Source organism: Nelusetta ayraudi, unplaced genomic scaffold (genome assembly GCF_046127955.1).
Source record: "Nelusetta ayraudi isolate G7.1 ecotype Tasmania unplaced genomic scaffold, CSIRO-AGI_Nayr_v1 ptg000135l, whole genome shotgun sequence".
Lineage (NCBI taxonomy): Eukaryota > Metazoa > Chordata > Actinopteri > Tetraodontiformes > Monacanthidae > Nelusetta > Nelusetta ayraudi.
The window spans coordinates 5,518,547-5,538,591 of NW_027466185.1; the positions used below are offsets into that span (position 1 = coordinate 5,518,547).

General features: G+C 43.5%; 1 protein-coding gene and 1 pseudogene across 2 annotated transcripts in view; both read left to right on the forward strand.

The window, feature by feature from the left end:
- The first annotated feature begins 627 nt into the window (after positions 1-627).
- Positions 628-12,866, forward strand: LOC142877164 (thioredoxin reductase 1, cytoplasmic-like; annotated as a pseudogene).
- A 4,287-nt stretch (positions 12,867-17,153) lies between these two features.
- Positions 17,154-20,045, forward strand: part of chst11 (carbohydrate (chondroitin 4) sulfotransferase 11) — a 77,763-nt gene continuing 74,871 nt past the window's right edge. Inside the window, exon 1 of one of the 2 annotated variants that reach the window (XM_076011585.1) lies at positions 17,154-17,546. In XM_076011585.1, coding sequence (XP_075867700.1) covers positions 17,429-17,546 — 118 coding nt within the window. In that variant the 5' untranslated portion in view covers positions 17,154-17,428. The remainder of the gene's footprint in view (positions 17,547-20,045) is intronic. The other variant, XM_076011586.1, reaches the window with a different exon arrangement.

Genomic DNA, 20,045 nt, shown 5'->3' on the forward strand with positions numbered 1-20,045 from the left:
TTCAGTAGGTTCATCGTACCCACGGACTGTAGTTACGCCAAATAGTTCACTGTCATTCTTGTGCAGTTTCAATGCTTTTTCGCTGGACACTTTTTAAGCGATCCACTGTACCTACGGTGGCCGAAGGCTGCAAACGCGCTGCAAACAGAGAAAATCCACTAGATGTCGCCATTTAACCGCGGGTAAATTAGGATTCTGTTCTGCGACTAGTTTCAAGTGAACGCCTGTGTAATTAAAATGCATTTTACAAAATGTTCCACTGGCTTTCTCTCAGTTTTGCTGTTTTTCGCAGAAACATTATTTGTGTTTTGGGTTGACATGCGTTTCAGCAAACATGTCTCTGTTGTTTGTTTCTCTCATATTGATAGTTTTAGATAGTTATATAAAGTATTTATTTTTTATTTTTTTTATTTTTTAGAAGATACTGGGTAACCAAAGTCATAATCTTGTGTGAGGCCCATTATGCGTGCTATGTTAGTGGCAAGGCTGCCGTTTTGCTTGTTATAAGTCAATGAATCACAAAAATAAATTGAAAATGTAAATCAAATAGTAATAGTAATGTTAATCATATAGTAATTGCGTTGACTTAGCAGCTCATTCATTAACATTAATTTTGCACTTTGATTAGTTAAGTAGGTCATCAATAGATGTGGCTGGTTTTGACCTACATCTATCTGGTCACAGCCAGACGGACCTTAAGTCCAAAGTCCCTTTCCGCCACCAGAGTTTGTGTATCTATTTTTCAGCTGCCAACAGCAAATTAAAGTCTGTCCCTAAGGACTGTTAGCAGTGCAACATGGACTTACCGAGGGAGCCACCACTGGGGTCCTATGGCTACGACCTGCTTGTTCTTGGAGGGGGGTCAGGAGGCCTGGCTGTTGCAAAGGTCGGCGTTTTCATCTCTCTGCGATCAGTCCCAAAGTATTGTGGTGAATTTGCTTGCCAGGGTTCCAATCTGTTTTTAGTTTAGAGAAAAATAGGCTATACTGACAAACTGGAAGCCCAAGGAGGTATTATTATGTGTGTTTAAACTCTCGAAAGATAATGTTAATATGCTTCAATAGGTATAGAAATAATATTCAAAATGAGGAGACTGTTTAAGTTTTGTACACGATAAACACAGAAGTGACAGTCGTCTTTTCTGTTATTCTAATTTATGATATCAACCGATTCTTCTTCTTGTTCTTCAGTGAGCTACAGTTTACTGAACCTACACTAACAAGATAGGGCAGGACAATTGTGTCATTTGACTGCTATCTGTTGTTTATTGACTCTCAGTGAGGTATTGAGAGGGGGTTTATCGTCCCCATATCAGTTTGGTTTATGATATTTGCGTGAATAAACAACAAAATTCTAAACACTCATATTAAATCATATTAATGTGAAGTACTCAACACATTAGAACCATGTGCAAAAGACAGATAAAATAGACAAAGGCTAAAAATAAAAAAGGTTTGAAAATGCAGAAGAATTAAGTAAACATTTGGTTACAACAACGTGCTGTCTAAAACCTATTCAATATTAATGTCAACCCCTTTCTGCGGTAAAATGGGCTTTGTGAGATTTGCAGATATTATCCCTAAAAATCCTGTTGCATTTGAGACAGCAGGTGAAATAATTGTAATCACATTTCATAATCACAATATGTCCAATCTTCTTTTTTCCATTTTGGTTGTTCCCTTCAGGCCAGCGAGTCTTTACAGGGAAACACATTTGCATATTAATTTCGCAGAGGTTGAGGTTTTTTGTGAGATTTTGCCCTTTCTTCCTTTCATTTATAAGGAAAATATCAAAATGTGTGGCAGCTACAAGCAATTTTGGACTGGAAATGGGTGTCTCTCCCCCCCCCCGGAATTGGCATAGTGTTTAATTGTTTAATTGTGTCCCCCCTGGACCCACCATGACTTCTGCCTCACCTCATTGTACTTCAATAGGTTAATAGATAAAATTAATTGATTAATTAAGTGTATTAAATTAATTGATATTACACAAGTCCAAAGTCAAAATAGCATTGCAACACATTCATGAAAGATCTGTAATGTGTTCTCAATCTAAAGTTAGGATAGTGAACATTGTTTGGTTTCTAGTCAGTTCAATTTTAAATTGATCATCACACACATCACAGAAACAACATTTTGGACGCTCTCGTTTTCTGGCATAGCTGTGTGAAAATCACACGAGCATTAGCTCGCACTGTTAGCGCATGTGGGCGTTTGAATTAAATTTAGCCTCCACTTGAGAATGTGACAAATAACAAAATGAGAACGCAGAAGGTTGATACGTACTTTGCTATGGGAGGAAAGGTCACTCATTTAAAACAGTCCCTTAAACCAATACTTCAACATCTGATGTCTGCTGTTAAAAAAAATCAGCCCATTAGCATTTGTACCTTTTTCTTCATTCCTGCACACAATCGGCTTTAAGGCCTAACTCACTTCTTATGCCGGCTATTGGGCACTCAACACAACCCAGCCTTGATAATTATGGCTAATCTACTCAATGAACAGCAAGCAGCTCAGGTAATTATCATATTAATGGGCTTTATGGTAATGGGATGATGTGTGAGCAGCTCTGGAGAGGAGTGGGAATGAGCAGGAGCTGAGGATTGCTACAAAGGACAAGTGCTTAACCTGTTTCAATATTTAATTTCCACTCCCTCGGCGCTGCGCCGCACACATTAATGTTGTGTTTTTCTCCATCCCTCTTGTGTCGCCAGGAGGCTGCAGGGTTGGGGAAAGGAGTGATGCTGGTTGACCCTGTCGCTGCCTCTCTGAGAGGCACGCAGAGGGGTGAGTGCTTCACTCTCACCACCGGGCCACTCAAGGAATCTTTCTCTTTCCATTCTCCTCTGCTCTCTCCATGCCATGACATTTTTCCCACTTTCCCCTCATTTTTTTCCTCCATATTATCTCTTTCTGTTTTTTACATTTACCTCTTGCCTCTCTTCAGTCTTTGACACTCTCTTTTTTCAAACTTGTCTTTCATCGCCCTTCATCTTCAATGCCACGTCTCATCTTGTGGTTAGCCTCTTTTCAAGTTTCTCCCACTTACGTTTTGCCCCAAATGTATTTCATTTACTTTTCTGTCTTGCACTCGTATGTCTTTGTTTTTGCCTTCACCCCCAGAACTGGGGGGTCTCCACCCTCAACGACTGCAAAGGGAAATTTCTCCAGCAGGCGTCTTTGTTGGGAAAAGCTCTTGAAGATGCTCGGAGATACTGCTGGAAGGTGGAAGATAATGGTGACAATAATAAGGCATATGTACATATATATATATATGTATATATAAAGCCATTAACAGAGCTAGAAAAATAACTTTTAGAGAAAATATATTTTTTAAATGATTTTTCTGTGAATGATCCCAGTGTCTCACGACTGGGCTGAGCTGGTGAAGGCAGTCCAGCCTCTCCAGACCACTCGCAGTTTGGATTTAAAAAGGGAGCTGAAGACCTGCGGAGTCTCCTACCTCAGTGGCCGTGGAGAGATTGTAGCTCCACACACGGTGGAGGTAAGCACTTCATAGACAAGTAAAGTCTGCAAAAGTCTTTCCACAGTACATCCAAAGTATGTCATCTCAAATGCGGACATCTTCAGTATCTGTTCAATTTCTATGGCTCAGGGTCGTGGGGACCCGTGACCTTCTTGCTGTACAGACATATAGTGAATAATACAGTATATGTTCTTTCATGATAAACATGAACCTGGGCAACGTGTGGTGTCAAGTGCTTTTGAGGCACGGTCAGTCACTCTATTAAACTTGATAATGGAGGTTTTAAAAGTAGGACAAGAATGAAATCTGTTATAAGAAGCTCCTGCTAATTAACTGGTCACAATGAGCAGCTTCACCCCGTCAGTGGTCTCCCCAATGATAATAATTAAGCTGCAGGGGACGTGTTCATCAGATTGGATCTCACCTTTGGCCCGGTGCCATTTACCAGCCATCACTGTGTGTGACATAGCAAGCCAACAACCCTCTCCATCAGGTGACGGACGTAAATGGGTGGAAGAGACATCTGACTGCGGAGACCCTTGTCATTGCAACGGGAGGCAGACCTCGCTATCTGGACATACCTGGGAGCAGAGAGCACTGCCTAACCAGGTCAGACAAACACATGCTTAAAGTGTGTAAAATCTGGGCTTTTTTTTTAGAAGAAACAGTGACATCCAATGGTTACACTCTGGACTGCAGCCCTCATTTGCTCAGCCTCCCTCTCCCAGGTTTGCCAGTGTAGCTCACAGTAGCCTGACCTGGATACCTCCACCTGGTCCACCTTCTTCTTCTTTGGTTGTTTATCTGAGAACGCCAGCATTCGCCCTAAATACGAAACGTGCTGTTAGGAGACCTGGATTGTCCACACCAGGCTTCCTCAGAAATATGGTGGTGCAAGATGGCAGCTAACTGGCAGCACCCTTGATCTATGGATATACCGTATTTTCCGCACTATAAGGCGCACTTAAAAGTCTTGATTTTTTTTTTAAAAAACGACAGTGCACCTTATAATCCGGTGCGCCTTATATATGGATTGATTCTGGTTGTGCTTGCTGACGTCGAAGCGATTTTGAGAGGTACACGGCGCTCTGTCAAAGTGTTTTACCGTAGTACGACTTAGGTAAATTACAAAGCCGCACCGCTCGCAGCATTACGGCTATCGCGGAGTAATACATAAGCCTCTTATACACTAAGATGAAGATGAAGATCGCGTAGATGAAGTGAGACAGTGTTCAGGAGTCCGGCGGTGCTGTAGAATCAAGCACTGATGGAGCGTAATCGAACACCTTCCGAACCGTGGTAGAGAACCTCCGGTGGATTTCAACTCGCGTTGGTAACATATTTCTAGCGGTATCATTCTGTTTTTTTATTTGTTACAAACAAGTTTTAGAGTTACTGTGCAGTTAATGAAGTCTGACGGGCTTATCTCTGATTCTTTTGTTTCGCTTAATGCGCCTTATAATTCGGTGCGCCTTATATATTACATAAGTTAGAAAATAGACCATTTATTGACTGTGCGCCTTATAATCCAGTGCGCTCTATAGTGCGGAAAATACGGTACTTACATATAAATAAGAACCATTCTAAGGGTAGGAAGGCCAAATGAGGCAGTGTATTAAGCTTTTACCAATATAGAAATTGTAAATCAGGCAAAATATTACACACTGGACCTTTAAATTAAAATCACTCTGAGATGTCAGAGCATCAAGTGTTGTTCCCTGGTGGTGGGAGGGACTGCAGAAGGGGTGGAGTACGCCGGCTTCCTGTTCGGCCTTGGGCTGGCGGTCACCGTCATGCCACAGCCAGACCTGCTCCCCGGGTTTGACCGGAGGATGGCTCAGAAGGTAGAGAACGACCTGGTCGTCAGAGGACTGGAGGTCCTCCATCACTGTTCAGTTGCTCAGGTACCGAGAATGAGACAGAGGCTCCGGATGTCGTACTTTTGTACATGGAACTGGAAATGTGGCCCTTAGCATGCTCTTGACCCTTTCTGTTGTAGATTGAGAAGATTGGACCATGCGTGAAAGATCCTCTGTCAGGTGAACTAACTGGTTAGAAGCGGCATATTATAGGATACAGATATATGGGCACAAATGTGTTATGAGATATATGAGGAGTCCGAAAATTCCCATTACTCAAGTTATGGTATTACTTTCAAGTGACTCATTTATCAATTTGTATAAAGATTCAAAGAGCAAAAACTAAACCCAAACTGAATCCATAAATGACCAATGTCAAATATTGAACACATCAGTAACACATCAGTATTCTTTATTTTTTTTTATTGCTAACAGTCGTTTTCACAGGTATTACTATATTTGGTCATTTTTTCCCCTCCATATCCCTTTTTCTTGTCTTGGTTTCAACCCTGTTCCTTAGCTGAAGTTTTTTCTCTATAAACTGATTGACACTGTGTACAAACTGTAGCAAAGACACACACAAAAGTGTCTAATGATATCCAGATGCATTACTAATTCTACATTTGTTAATGGTCAAGTTCTGTAGTAGTCTGTAATATACGTTACACCATACGCTATTACTATACACCTTTGACATCAGTGTCTGTTGATCAGTCTGATCTCTAATTATAAGAGAAAGTATTTATCACTTGTAAAAATCCAGTCATTTTTATGTATTCTTTCTTTAAGTCACATACTGTCTATATTAATTAATAGATTTTTTTTTCTAATAAGGAGAAACAACAGATGGACCTGCAAAACTTCAAGTCAACATTATGTCTAAAGATGGCCAAACAAGACAAGAAGAATTTGATACGGTACCTTCTCCTGGTCAACAAAGTTGACTTTTACTTATTACTGTACCTCATTCTGCACGTGTGTATGTGTGTTTGTGTGCGCAGGTGCTGCTCGATATCGGCAAGGAGGCCGCCACCCATGACATGGGCCTGGAAGGTGTCGGTGTGCAGTGCGGCCAGGAGTGAGCGCTACTTCATCCTTTCAATTGTGGTTTTGATTCAGTCGGGTTTTGATGAACAGCTGTGTCTTTTCTTGTTGTTGTTGCTGCTGCTGCTGCTGCTGCTGCTGTTGCAGTGGCAGGATTCTGGTGAACGAGAGTGACCAGACTAGCGTGGATCACATCTATGCTGTCGGAGCAGTTCAGCATGGGCGCCCTTCATCTAGCGGGCTATCGGTGCATGCCGGCACACTGCTGGCCCGTCGACTCTACAGAGGAGAGAACATCCAGGTACTCGGATTACTCTGAAACACCTTTGTGATTTTCGTCACTGCCAGCTGTAACCCAGAGCCTCACAAGCTAAAACACTCATGGTAAATGGTAAATGGACTGCACTTATAAAGCGCTTTTCCAGCACCTTCACGGTACCCCAAAGTGCTTTACATTGGCCTCTCATTCACCCATTCACACACACATTCATACACCAATTGTTTGTTAATTTAATTGGAGGAGGTGCAGTTGGCCTGCGCTTCCTTCAACTCAAAGCACTGAAATTAAAGTGCCATTTAATGTCATTATTGCTAATGTAATAGGAAAAATGTTTTTCGCCGATGTCTTCAAAACCAAGAAAGCTAAAACCTACATGACCAATGTGGGAAAAAAGATATGCGCACAAACCTGGACATCTTGTTCACCTTATTCTTCTTCATTGGTTTATTTGAGGATGCCAGCGTTATGCCAAGGTTAAGTGTTAAGTGTCAAAATCTGGGCATTTGAGAAGAAAAAGCGACATCCAGTGGTTACATTCTAGATTGCAGCCCTCATTTGCTCAGCCACCCTCTCCCAGGTTTGCCAGTGCAGCTCACAGTAGCCTGAACTTGATACCTCGTCCACCTTCTCCTTCTTCGTTGGTTTATTTGAGGACGTCAGCGTTCACCCTAAATACGAAATGTGCTGTCAGGCAGCTGGATTGTCCACACCAGGCTTCTGTAGAAATATGGTGGCGCAACTGGGAGCAAAACCGTCTATGTATATTCCTATATATAAATAAGAACTGTTCTTTGGGGAGGAAACCAAATGACTTTACTTTTAATGTGAGTATACACATTTCCTAATGTATTTCTTGGAAGTATATTATTATCAATATGAAAATCATAAATAGGGCCAAATTTCACACACTGGACCATCACAGCATTTCTTTGAGCCAAATGGTGCATTGAAGACGCTAACGATTGTCTGGATTTCCATTCACAGTGTGATTACACCAATGTGCCCACTGTGGTGCTCACGCCACTGGAATATGCTGCGTGTGGGCTTTCTGAGGAGGAGGCCGCCTCAGCATTCGGAGAAGGCAGCGTAGAGGTACACAATGTCAGGAATTCCCATCTTAATAAATGGTTAAAGAGGGTCATTGTCATTGTTATTGTTTATTATTCTTTTCCAGGTGTATCACAGCTACTACTGGCCCCTTGAGTGGGAGCTTCCTGCTCGAAATAAAAACTCCTGCTACCTTAAAGTCATCTGTCACATCCTTGACCACGTAAGACATTCAGTACTGACGTCCTCTTACATGGCTTGCTGAAGCTCTTATCAGGTTTTTTATGATCAGCGATAAGCCAGACAGGATGCCATCCATGCCTGAATCCTTGGAATTAATCGAAAGTGTACCTTTGAGAAGGCGCACACAGGTAGGCCACTTTGGGAAGGAGCTTGCAAGAAAAGGCAACTCTTCAGTCACATCTGAAAATGAACCAATCAGGTTCATATTGCTTCTAGCTCCTGCTAAAAAAAGAAGAGGGAAGTATTAACCGGCAACCGGTGAAATCATACGACTGCCCTCTGGAGCCTGAATCTGCTCTAGGTTTCCCCCTACAGGGGAATTCTTCCTGGCTGCAGCTGCACCTTGCTTCCTCTGGGGGCTCATTTGGTTTTAATTGATTGTATGAAGTGCTTTGAGATGCCTTTGGATTTGATTTAGTGCTGTACAAATAAATGTTGACTTGAAGCTCAACCGCACGTCCCCGCCCCCTGCTGAGCCGTAATGCACTTCAGTGTTCTGGTCTCACCATAAAGCAGTAACGACATTGCCCACTGAGGAAAGCCGGCGTGTTAACGTGTATTTTTGACAAGCTTGTCACCAAGCTGCAGATGCTGCAGCATCTGGGTTGAACTATTTAGCAGCACCCAGGCTTGCAGTCACTTGCGGCATACTTTCCGTTCTCAGCGTCCTTCTGCTGCTTCTTTTAGGGCAACTAGCAGCATGATTTCATCAGCTGCTTTCATCACATCTGAACAGAAGCTCACAGAGTTTCAAATGCTTTTCTTTTTTTTTAAGACAAAAACTCATTTTTGCCTGAGCTATAACCAGACAGAGCTGGCGACAAGCTTTCCATCAACCTTGAAGAAACCAGCATTTCGCACTTGTATCAGAGTTGCTGGCTGCTGTGCAAGACACTGCACACCAACTTATGATAGAAATATCTATTTATGTCCAGGACAAGCTCCAATAAGTTAAGTGTATATCTTGATGATGTGTCCAAACACACCAATGTGACCTCTTATCTCTCTCAGAGTGAAACCTGCAGCCCGGCTATGAAATAGAGTTTTATTTATTTATTCATTTTTTGGTACATTTATTTCTCCCTGAGGGAATTTAGTCATGATGACACAAGTTGTGCAATAGTTCACACCTCATTAGTCCACCTACTACATATTCCTATTTAGCTCTTCCACAATTGACTTGGCACCAACGCCTTCTCCACAATGTACCTCAGCCAAGCCGGTGATAACTGCGCTAATATCAGTGTTCCCTCCTCATTTGCGCCAATTACCTCCATGTAAATTATGCGGCCGTTCATGACACATTTTAATAACACTTTATTCCCAGCCTGCATTCAATAATGATGATTGATGCGGCCTCAAGCCATCGTAACCTCTTAAATTCCTTTCAATGACTTAATCTTTCTTCCTTCATTTCCGTTCTGGTACAGATATCTCTCTCCTGTCAGTGTAGACAGCGACTCAGACTGCGGCTTAAAATTTACTTCGGATTAAAACCTGAACTGAGCTGAAACTATAAAATAATAATAATAAAATAATAATTTGGTGCACTGGGACAACATTGGTGATAATGGTTTGGTCTAGATAAGTAACAAATAAGATATAATGTGTGGTATGAATTATTATTTTTTCAGAAAGCACTAAATGTCATCCAAAGGCATCTCTGAGTGATTTGCACAACCAAAGAGAAAACCAACTAATCCTCCTGCAGGAAAACTCACCCCAGTGAGAAGAAACCATGACCAGACCCGGATTCTGAAGGTGGTCACCTGCTTTGAGCGGTTGGAGTGAAAAGGAAATACAAGAAAAAGAAGGTATAGAGACAGAGAGGGAGATAGAGGTGTGAGTCAAATAGGCCAGAGAGTTGCAGAGAGTTTTATCCCGCGCACTGCAAAAAAATTAAATAAAATAAAGATTTTCAGAGGACACTGCATTCAGCCAATGCTGGATGTGGATCTGATTATTGATGTATGAAGAATTTCCATGTCCATGTGCTCTGTTAAGATTAAGCAGGTGCAGGTGCCCATGGAGCACGACTCCCCTGCTTAATGTTTAAATGACATCAGGGACTCTGAACTCTTTGATGTTGTTGAAGCTTTGATGGATGGATGGACGACTTCGCTGCTTTTTCTCCGCAGGAGGAGCGTGTTGTTGGTATTCACGTCATGGGCCCCAACGCCGCAGATGTTGTCCAAGGCTTCGCAGTAGCGATGAAGTGTGGCCTCACGAAGCGGCAGCTGGACGCCACCGTGGGCGTCCGACCCAGTTCAGCCCAGGTAAGCGTCCCTTTATCATCACTCTTTCACCAATCGATGCGCCGAATCAATGGCTTTCGGATTGCAAAATATGGCTTTGAGTGGCAGTGATATTAATTAACTGTCACCTCCCTGATCCTCCGCTGCTTCGGCAAGAAGACAATTTGAGATATCGCTACGTTCAGCCCTCGGAAAAGGCTCAATAGGTGGCTTGAGGTCAATACTGAATGGCTGAATTTGAATTAGTTTCAACACGTTGTGAGCTTCCTGTCTGAATTATTCAATGACAACCCTTGTTGCTCACGATCTTTGCATTGGCTTAGGCCACGGAACACGAGCGAGTGGGTTAATACTCGGACTCGATTAATAAGGCATGAAATGTAGAGTTAAATGGAGGTCGCTGCTTTCATTGAAGTCAGATGAGTGGGGGGCTTTAGCAAGATTGTAAAATAGCAGATCATGGATCCCCTCGGACTGCTTGATTGGGTATATTTTTGCTGTGTGGATGACAATGATTGTGTAATTAAAAGTCCAGTGTGTAAAATTTGGCTTAATTTTTGATTTTCATATTTGTAAAAAATTAACATACTGCCCATAAATACATAAAAGTAATTTAATTTTCCTTTCCATAGAGCGGTTCTTATTTATGTGTAACAAGGGTCTTGCTCCCAGTTAGCTGCAATCTTGCGCCACCATATTTCTAAGGAAGCCTGGTTTGGACAATACAGCTGCCTGACAGCGCGTTTCATATTTAGGGCAAACGCTGGCATCCTCAAATAAACCAACGAAGAAGGAGAAGGTGGACGAAGTATCCAGGTTTGTGTGCGCAGGCCACCGTAGTTCACTGACAGGCTCAGGAGAGGGAGTAGTGAAAGAGTGTTGCATTCTAAAATGTAACCACTTGATGTCGCTGTTTCTTCTTAAAAATCTCTAAATGTTATATGCTTAACTTTTAAGTATGTGTTTTATATGATGATGAGTCATGGATTTTACTTTCAGATTTAAAATTTGCAAATTAAGAACAGTCTCTCCATGTGTTTATGATATTATCAGCGTCTGTCCCACTGTTCCGTCTTGGTCGATCTTTGATTTCACCGGCTTGCTTACTAAATCCGTTCTGATAGTACCACAGTATATAAAACATTCTGCTGTAGAACCACCTTACGTCAGGTGCCTGTGGAATAAAAACTCACCGACACAGAGGGGAATGTAGGAAATTCTTTCATCAGGTCGTCAAACAAATGACTGCTAACAGGGAAATATGCATTAAACATGACAAATTCTCCTCAGCGTAGTTCCGTGAATTGGGGCGCCAGTTAGATCCAGGAGGCCAGAAAAATAATGAACCCAGCTTTGGAACAAAAAAAGGTAAATTGCTTGAATTAACATTGAGGAAGGCGTTTTCACGTGCTCTCCTAGCCAGCCAATTTAAACGGCAGCACTAAAACGTCCGTTGTGTAATATTTGTCGTAATTTATGATTTTTAGATTGGAAAAAGCTTTATTTTCTGCCAAGAAATATAAAGCTTTTCTGGGGATTTTCTGGCCTTATGACATTGTAGACATTTTATTTCATTTTTTTAAAGAAAGATTAAAAGTGCATGACTTAAAAATCAAGAATAGAAAGATTCATTATGAACCGTGTTTCAGGTTGGAAGCATCCTGTCAACTGTTTTACTTACATTAAATTTTTTTTGTATTGCGGTCTAAGGTCTTAAGGGTAAAAAACACTTGCTGGGCAGCATGGGGTTTTTGGCTGCAATACCACGAGTGGCCACTGGAAAAGATTCGCCAAATATCTTGGGTTATTCAAGTGACCAGAAGGTTGAATTTACAATGTCCTCCTCTGGTCACTCAAAATTTATAGATTGCACTTATGTTAAGTATTATCCAACATTGCAATAGTTGTTGTTATAACTGAAATAATTTTATTCAGACATGCATTTCTTTTTTTTTTTTCAGGTGCTCTGCTCATTGACGCTAACCCAGCGTGCGTCCGAGGCCTTGGTGGTGAGGGGAAACTGCTGAGGTTAGCCGTCCCGCTGTCAATCACCGCGGCCTCTACCAACCGCCGACGACAGAGGGAGCAGACGATGCGACCGAGAGATGGAGGCAAAGCGGCAGCGAGTGATCGCCCAATGACGTCTTCTCCCGAAAGCCTGAGTGACAGGCGGGCGAGGGCCAACTCTTCTAGCTTCAGACGCGCTCCTCTCCGTATGAAAAACACCACCCGGTTTCTCGCAGCTGCTGCATGTTAATGCCCTTAAAACTTTTAAAGAAGATAGTGCCACCTCCCCGAGGTCATGCCCCTAAAAGCCCCAAGAAGGTCTAAATCTGGCTCAGTTGAAAAAAATGAGAAAAGAAAAAAAGGCTGCAGGAGAGCGATAAGATTGATGTATTTGCATAGAGGGGGAAGCTCAGGTTTAAAGCGCTGTGTGTTTTTTATTATGGCGGCACCAGCAGCCCCTGGGGGGTTTGACAGCTTAGCTTCATGAAATGAACTAGAGTAGCATTTCTCAACTGGTGGGTCGCAGTGCTGTTTTGATTGGGTCGGGGCTTGGTGGTGTCATGACATGGTGGAGGCAGGACCCAGACAACTCACACTAAACACTAAACTAAGGCTGTCATACACTTTTGCTAGAACTGATGCATGAGATGCATTACCTTTCTTTTTTTGCAAGCTAAAAATGTCTTTTTATCCACAAAATGTCTGAAATTTCGAAAAAACAACTAAAAACAACAATGTCGCAGACTGATGATGCAGCCGTGAATGCAACATCATTGATATATGACGATGCACTAAAACAAGCACGGCGGCGGCAAGAGAAAAAGACTGCGATTGCGTTTGTAGCTGGAAATACAAACGTTATTTTGAGTTCATCTCGTCTAAATCAAAGATTATTATTGTGGGTCGTTGTACTTTATGTGCAGGAAACAAGACTCTCAACTGTTACTTTATCTCTTTTCAACTAAAGTAATTAGAAATTAGTAATTGATTACTTATAAAACAAAGTAGTTAAATAAGTAATTAGATTACTTTTAAAAGCAGTAATCAGTAATCAGTAGTTGGATTACTTTTATGGAGTAATCCAACAGCACTGTGTGGCACACAGTTGTGTAATGGGCAGTATCACTTAAAGAGAGAGAGAGAGAGATCTTCACATAGATGTGTGTGATAAAGTGTGCGCGTGTCCTTACATGCGTGTTGTGCGTGCATAATAAATCAAAGTATGTTAGTGACCAGCTGAAGTCTCCTCCCTTCCCTTCCCAGCCATATTCGCTCCGCACTCTGCATTTACAAAAACACATGTGTGCGGGAACAACATGGGTGTGCCTCCTGTGCAAAGGCCGTCATTTTCATTCTCCCGGCGTCCTGCAGCTCGTCGCCGGAGCCCGGAGGACACAGGTCCTGCGTCCGTCTGTTGTTGACGCCGAGTGCGTTACAGTGCATTGGATGCAAATTTTTGTTGTCATTATTATTATTTTTTAAAACTGGAGGTACCCCTCTGGACCAACTTTCCATTTTCTCCCTGACCTGACGGCCCTGCTTGCGTAAGACGGATACCCTAATTAGAGCGAGTGCACAGCGATGTGTCTCTTGGCAAGTGCTTGGAAATGCCATTAGAGTGTAATTTGATCAAGGCGGAGCAACTTCTGTGACTTTGTGCAGGTCCCACAGGAAGGTTAAGATGCCTCATAAAGGTCTATCTATCACTGCCTGTCTGCCAGAGGATGAACCGCTCCCCAAAGCCGCTTTTCTTCTGTGTGTATGCTGTATTAACACTAGATGGCACTGCAGCTGTGAGGGAGACGAGACCCTCCACTTCGCTTTTTGCCATTTCTGGAGATGAAGGCAAATTGAAAAAAACAAAATGATTGAAGGACGTGTGGCCCGATGCAGTGGGAAAACACTGATGATCCTGCTTTAACTATGACCAGGCATGACACGCGTGATGAAAACAACTTAATGTGCTTTACAAAATCAGTAATAAAAGTGATTTCTATTACTAATCTTGGTTGGTCTACCAGTGAAACCAGCACCATTACAATAGTAGGCAATGCACCTTCGTTTTTGACACAAACGCAATGATGATCTCTCACCTCAAATTGTATTTAGTTTTAGCATGTTGCATCACTTTGACGTAAGTGTAAGCAATTATAATTACACGTGTTAAAAAGCTCGCGGTGGTGGCTTTATCTGTGTTTACTCCTGAACTGTGGACGCAGAGCAGTGTGCACATGCACATATTCCCAGAACGAAAAAACTAGCAGTATGAAAATATAGCTAGAGGTCAGGGGTTTATCAGTGCAATTTACATGTGTGAAAAATGAAATATTAGTTTGTTTAAATAGCTCCAGATTGACTGCTTCCCTTCTCTTTTGGCAGACGAGATGGGCTGTGTCTGCTAAATGGGAAGGAGCCGGTGGCTCTTCGCAAAATAACGCTCTGATTGACTCAGCACAGATAAAAACAGCTGCTTTGTCGCTCGTTGTCGCAGTCGACGCGCTCTGCAGTCACAACACTAGGGCCCGAGGCAACCCCCCACCCAGAATAATTGTGGACAATCGTGCAAGCCTTCGCCCTAAGACAGCTGGGATAGGCTCCAGCAGACCCCCGTCACCCTGAGCTCGGGACTAAGCGGGTATGGAAAATGAATGAATGAATATATACATGTATATATATATATATATATATACATATATATATATATATATTTTTCTCTCTAATTGCCTCACCTATTCCCACCTGTCACCATGGTATGCAGAGAAACTAGGTGGACTCGGATGAATTTCAGAAATGCAGCGGTGAAAAGTTTCAATGAGTGCGTACAGACATAATAACTCCGAATGTGTTCTAAAACGCTCTCAGTGGAGCTGTTATTTATTGTTCCCTCCTTGCATATGCTGAATATCGGAGGGTGGGCGCTTCCCATCCTCCTGATTGTTGCTCAATACCAAATCCAATCTAAGATTTCCCTAAAATCCTTAGAACCTCTGAATTTCATCAAACGCACGGCGAAACCAAAGCTGCACCATGAAGCCATAAAGCTTCTGTTCTTTGTCCTTGTTTTTTTTTTTTTTTTTTTACTATTTTTTTTGCCAAGTGGGCAGCAGCTCGCCTCAGCATTTGCTCTTGACTCCTGATATTGGCCTACTTGATTGGTTACCTGCGCAGATCATAGAGGCCATCCACTCATCATTTTTCTTGTCCACAAAATGTGATGACAATAAAGGCATTCATTTCAATAGAACAATTATCCAGACACCCAAAGCAAAGCACCATTAGCTTTGTTTCATCTGCCCCTAACCCTCTTGGAGCAAAACAGGTTTGATGCTACATTACATTATTCATCGCACAGACCCACATACATTATTTAGTATTTTTTTTCTGCGCCGTAATTATAACAATGTTTTAACAGTGTTTACAATTTTGCCTGTGTAGGTTCTGAGTCCTTAGGTTGATCGTAGGCTTGTAAGTTATCAAGGCATCTGGACTGCTTTTTTGTAACTTAAATAGAAAAACAGACAGAGAAACAATCCAAAAAGGTCAATTTGTCTTAACTTTCATGGAACTGAATAATACAGAATCAAATATGGTGCTTATGCCAATTTGTGCAACACTGCACTCAGCTGCTCTTAGTAGTAAATGTGCAGGGAAATACTGGACGTGTTGGGGGAAGGATGATGGAAAGGGGGAGATCACAAAGTTCATTAATAGATGTGATGAAGGAGGAAATGAAGCTGGATGGACAAAAGGCTGGTGTTTGACAACAACACCTAAAAGGGAGCCAAATGAGAGAGTAGAGCTGGGTACCACAAACATAATTATTTTTGGATGAAAGTAATGTCAATTGCAAAACAAACAAACAAAAAACAAAGAAAAACAAACAAACAAACTAAAAACAATGTATTTTCTTCTTGCCAGACACAAAGTCAAATGATGAAAAGTAAGCTCAAAGACAGATCAAAGGCAGATCAACAAACTTACAATGATTGATTAATGTGAAGCAAACAGAGGGAAAAGGAAAGTATACTTCCTCTTAATAAACATGAATCTATTTACATGGTGAAAATAACAGCTCGCAGGTGACTGACTGTACCTCTCTGCTAGCGCTATGCCCTAATGATGTCACCAGCCAAATAAATGGCTGTCAGCACACCTGTGTCTCTCTTTTACCTGTGAGACCAAGTCAGCAGATATGGTAATTGTGTGTGTGTGTGTGTGTGTGTGTGTGTGTGTGTGTGTGTGTGTGTGTGTGTGTGTGCATGCGTACTTGTAGCCGGATAGCACCGATGTGTTTGAACCTCTGTTGAATGAATAAAAGTATGTTTGAAGCAAACCTTTAGTCGTGTCATCTGTGACGTCAATGTTTTACGCGTTGAATATTTTCCTGCTCAATATATAAAGATACAAACTCCTTGAACGCCATGTAGCATGCATGCATTATGGCAAGTATGTACTTTGGTCTATACATGGTTGATAAATTAAAGGTGGATATACTAGAACAGAAACAAGTTTGAATATGAATGAAAAGATGTGTGCATGTATATGTTTAGAAAGAACTGAATACAAGGTGTAACCAAGGAAAATGTGGACAGTTGGAGAGGTTAAGTGAGGAAAGCAAAGTCCCGTCACATTTTTCTTATATATACACATTTCAAGAGCAACCTCATTGAGATCACGGCATAAACATCAGTCATGGGCGTCTTTCTGAGAGACCAAAAGTTTATTTATTATCATCATCACATCATCATTTTTTTTTTAATTTTATTTTTCTCAAAGATGCTTTTGAGCTTCTCTGGACGCATCCATCTGCGCGGAGCGTGTGGGCGGGGTTGTCGCTCCCCCTCCAGCAGCCGCCGGTGGTTCGCTCCTCCCTGGACGCGTTCAGGTCATTGACCGGCGGACAATTCTCATCAGTACCACCACCACCACCAGCAGCAGCAGCAGCAGCAGCGCCACCAGAGCCCGGAGCTTGTTACGGACCGGTGCTTTATCCGGCAGCTCCCGGTCTCCCTGTCCACACACACACACACACACACACACACACACACACACACACACACACACTCTCTCTCTCTCTCTCTCTCTCTCTCTCTCTCTCTCTCTCTCTCTCTCTCCCTCTCTCACACTCACTCACTCACTCACTCACTCACACGCACTCAAGCATTGCGAGCCGCAGCAGAAGAAGCGAAGATCTCCGTCCCGTCATGAAACAGACTCTGAGCGAACTCATGAGGATGAGCAGGATTTGCCGGATGGTTTTTGCCACCTGTTTGGGATCCTTTATTCTGGTCATCTTTTATTTCCAAAGTATGTTCCAGCCAGGTAGGACCTCCTCCTCCTCCTCCTCCTCCTCTTCCTCCTCTTCCTCCTCTTATTATGCTTTTTCTCTTGGAATGCGCAGCTGTGTTCGTGCGTGCGAGCGCGCGCTTGATTGTGTTTGTGTGTTGACTGGTGAGGAACAGACGAGGACGCGCTGCCACTTGCGCGAACCTCATCCTGCACGAGCCGATCCGAGCCGATCCGAGACGCGCTGGTTAGGGATGGACCATCGTCCGGTCCGTCTTCACAGAGCGCTCTCGGTTGTTCCCGTCGCCTCGTGCGCGCTCAGATCTGACGCGCGAGCGAGGAGCCCGCCCGGGGCGCCTCGTGGGCGGCGTGTGGCGGCACAGCGGCGATCGGGCGTTTCGCTTGTGTGTGTGTGTGTGTGTGTGTGTGTGTGTGTGTGTGTGTGTGTCTTTTGGAAAACGTGGCTTCCGAGATCCCCCACCCCTCTCCTTTCACCAGGACTGACGTGAAGTAAAACGGTGTCACTGGTAAATCCATGCGCTGTCTTGACACCATGGAAGGTCTCCGGGGAGCGTTTTTAGCAGACCATGTCCCCACTAACCTGTGCGCACCGGAACACCGGTTATGAACGGAGCACATAGAACCATAGGAATGGCGGGAGGAGGAAGGAGGTGCCGAATTCGCGCCTCAATGTTTTCAGTTAAATCGGGAGGTTTGTTTGCTTTGCGCTTTCCTTTGTTGTGTTTAACGGGAGCGCTCGTGCGCGCTGTATCGTGTAATGATAATAATAATAATGATGATAATAATAATAATGATAATGATATTGATGATGATGATGATGATGATGATGATGATGATAATGATGGCTCAGACGCGCAAAAGAAGGAGCGCACCGACGGCGTGGTGCGCTAAGAACACACACACACACACACACACACACACACACACACACACACACACACACACACACACACGCACACACAAAGTTGATTTCCCGTGTTAAGTTTATGGAAGTGCATGCCCCCCCACCTTCACCCCCTCCTCTCCCATCGCTTGCCGAGATAACAGACAAGATGTGGCAGATGATGGTGATATACAGGACCGGCACCCCCCCGGGGGGAGTGGGGGGGCACATCCACGGCACCCCCCCCCCCCCCCACGGCCCGGGGATGTGGATGTGCAGGTCCACCTGCGCTGTGTGAGTCATCAGCGCAGCGGCAACGACGACGCTTCTCCCGGGACCGTGGTGGTGTGTGAGTGAGTCTGTGTGTGTATGTGTGTGTGTGGGAGGGGGAGTGTGGGGGTGATTTATAGAGCCCTACAAGGCTGCACTGTAATTTTATCAATCCCAGAATGCGGCGGGAGGGATTATTAAATCAATGTTTGTATTGGGAAGGTGGTGGTGGGAGGGGGGGCGGGGGGGGGGGGGGCAGATCCCATAGCCTTCAAGCACTAACTGATAAACAGATCAATAACCGAGGGGTGTAATCTTTGGGGGGAAAATTCTCTTTGCTTGTGTGTGTGTGTGTGTGTGTGTGTGTGTGTGTGTTGTCACGGTTGTGACAGGTTAAGCAGAAGATGAAGGGAGGGAAAATGTATATCGATTGTCGAGTGGCGAACCAACACATGCAGGTGGAGGTTTTGCAGTGGATCATATTTAACTGTAGATTGTTTTTTTTATCCATAGTGACCCAATGGAATGTGTACATTTCACTGTATGCACCACTCACTTCAGTTGACTTTGTCCTTTTCGGAGAGCATGCACGACCCGCTGCTCCTGCCGACCTCCTGGGCCCACGTACACTGGAAAAAAAATGCCTTGGAAGAGAGGTCAGATCTATCTGGAAGCACAGCGAGATCTCCTTCTCTTCTCTGCACCATCTGTAAGTGGCCCTCAGAGGAGGGAGTGGATTTGAGAACCCTGTAATCTCCTGTCACAAGAGACCTCGTGAATTGCGCTTGTCACACAAAGTCACAAAGTTGACGCAACTTCTGACTTGTGAGCATCTTTCCGACAGTGTTCCCCACCGGAGGGGTGTGTGTTCACGCTAATCGCACACATAGTTTCTGCGCCCTTTTTCTGTATCTAGATCTGCTAACCCCCCTCGCCCCCCCACAGCTGAATGTCTTTATCTCTCCCACAACAATCCCAACCTTCCCCTCCGTGTGTTTAGACAAGGTTTCTGGGCAAACGGTCTCCGTGCCTCAGGCATGTTTGGCAGCCTTGGGAATCCCGTCTGCCCCCCCTCACCAATGTAAACCCCCCCGCCGCTTCCAGGGCCCGAGGGGGTCTTGACCTCTTGTAAAAGGAAAAGAGGGGGGCGGGGCAGATGGAGCTAATACACACACGGCGACGAGCTCAAAGAGCTCAACGTATTTCAAATTTCTCAATCAGCAACATTTCATGAAAGTGCAATAAAACGCTTATTTGCATTTTCAATGTAATGTAAATAATCTGGAATAAATACAACTGTCCACATAGATGTAAAGAGATGATTTTTCCTTCCTCTCTTAGGCTGTGAACAGTTTATTTAG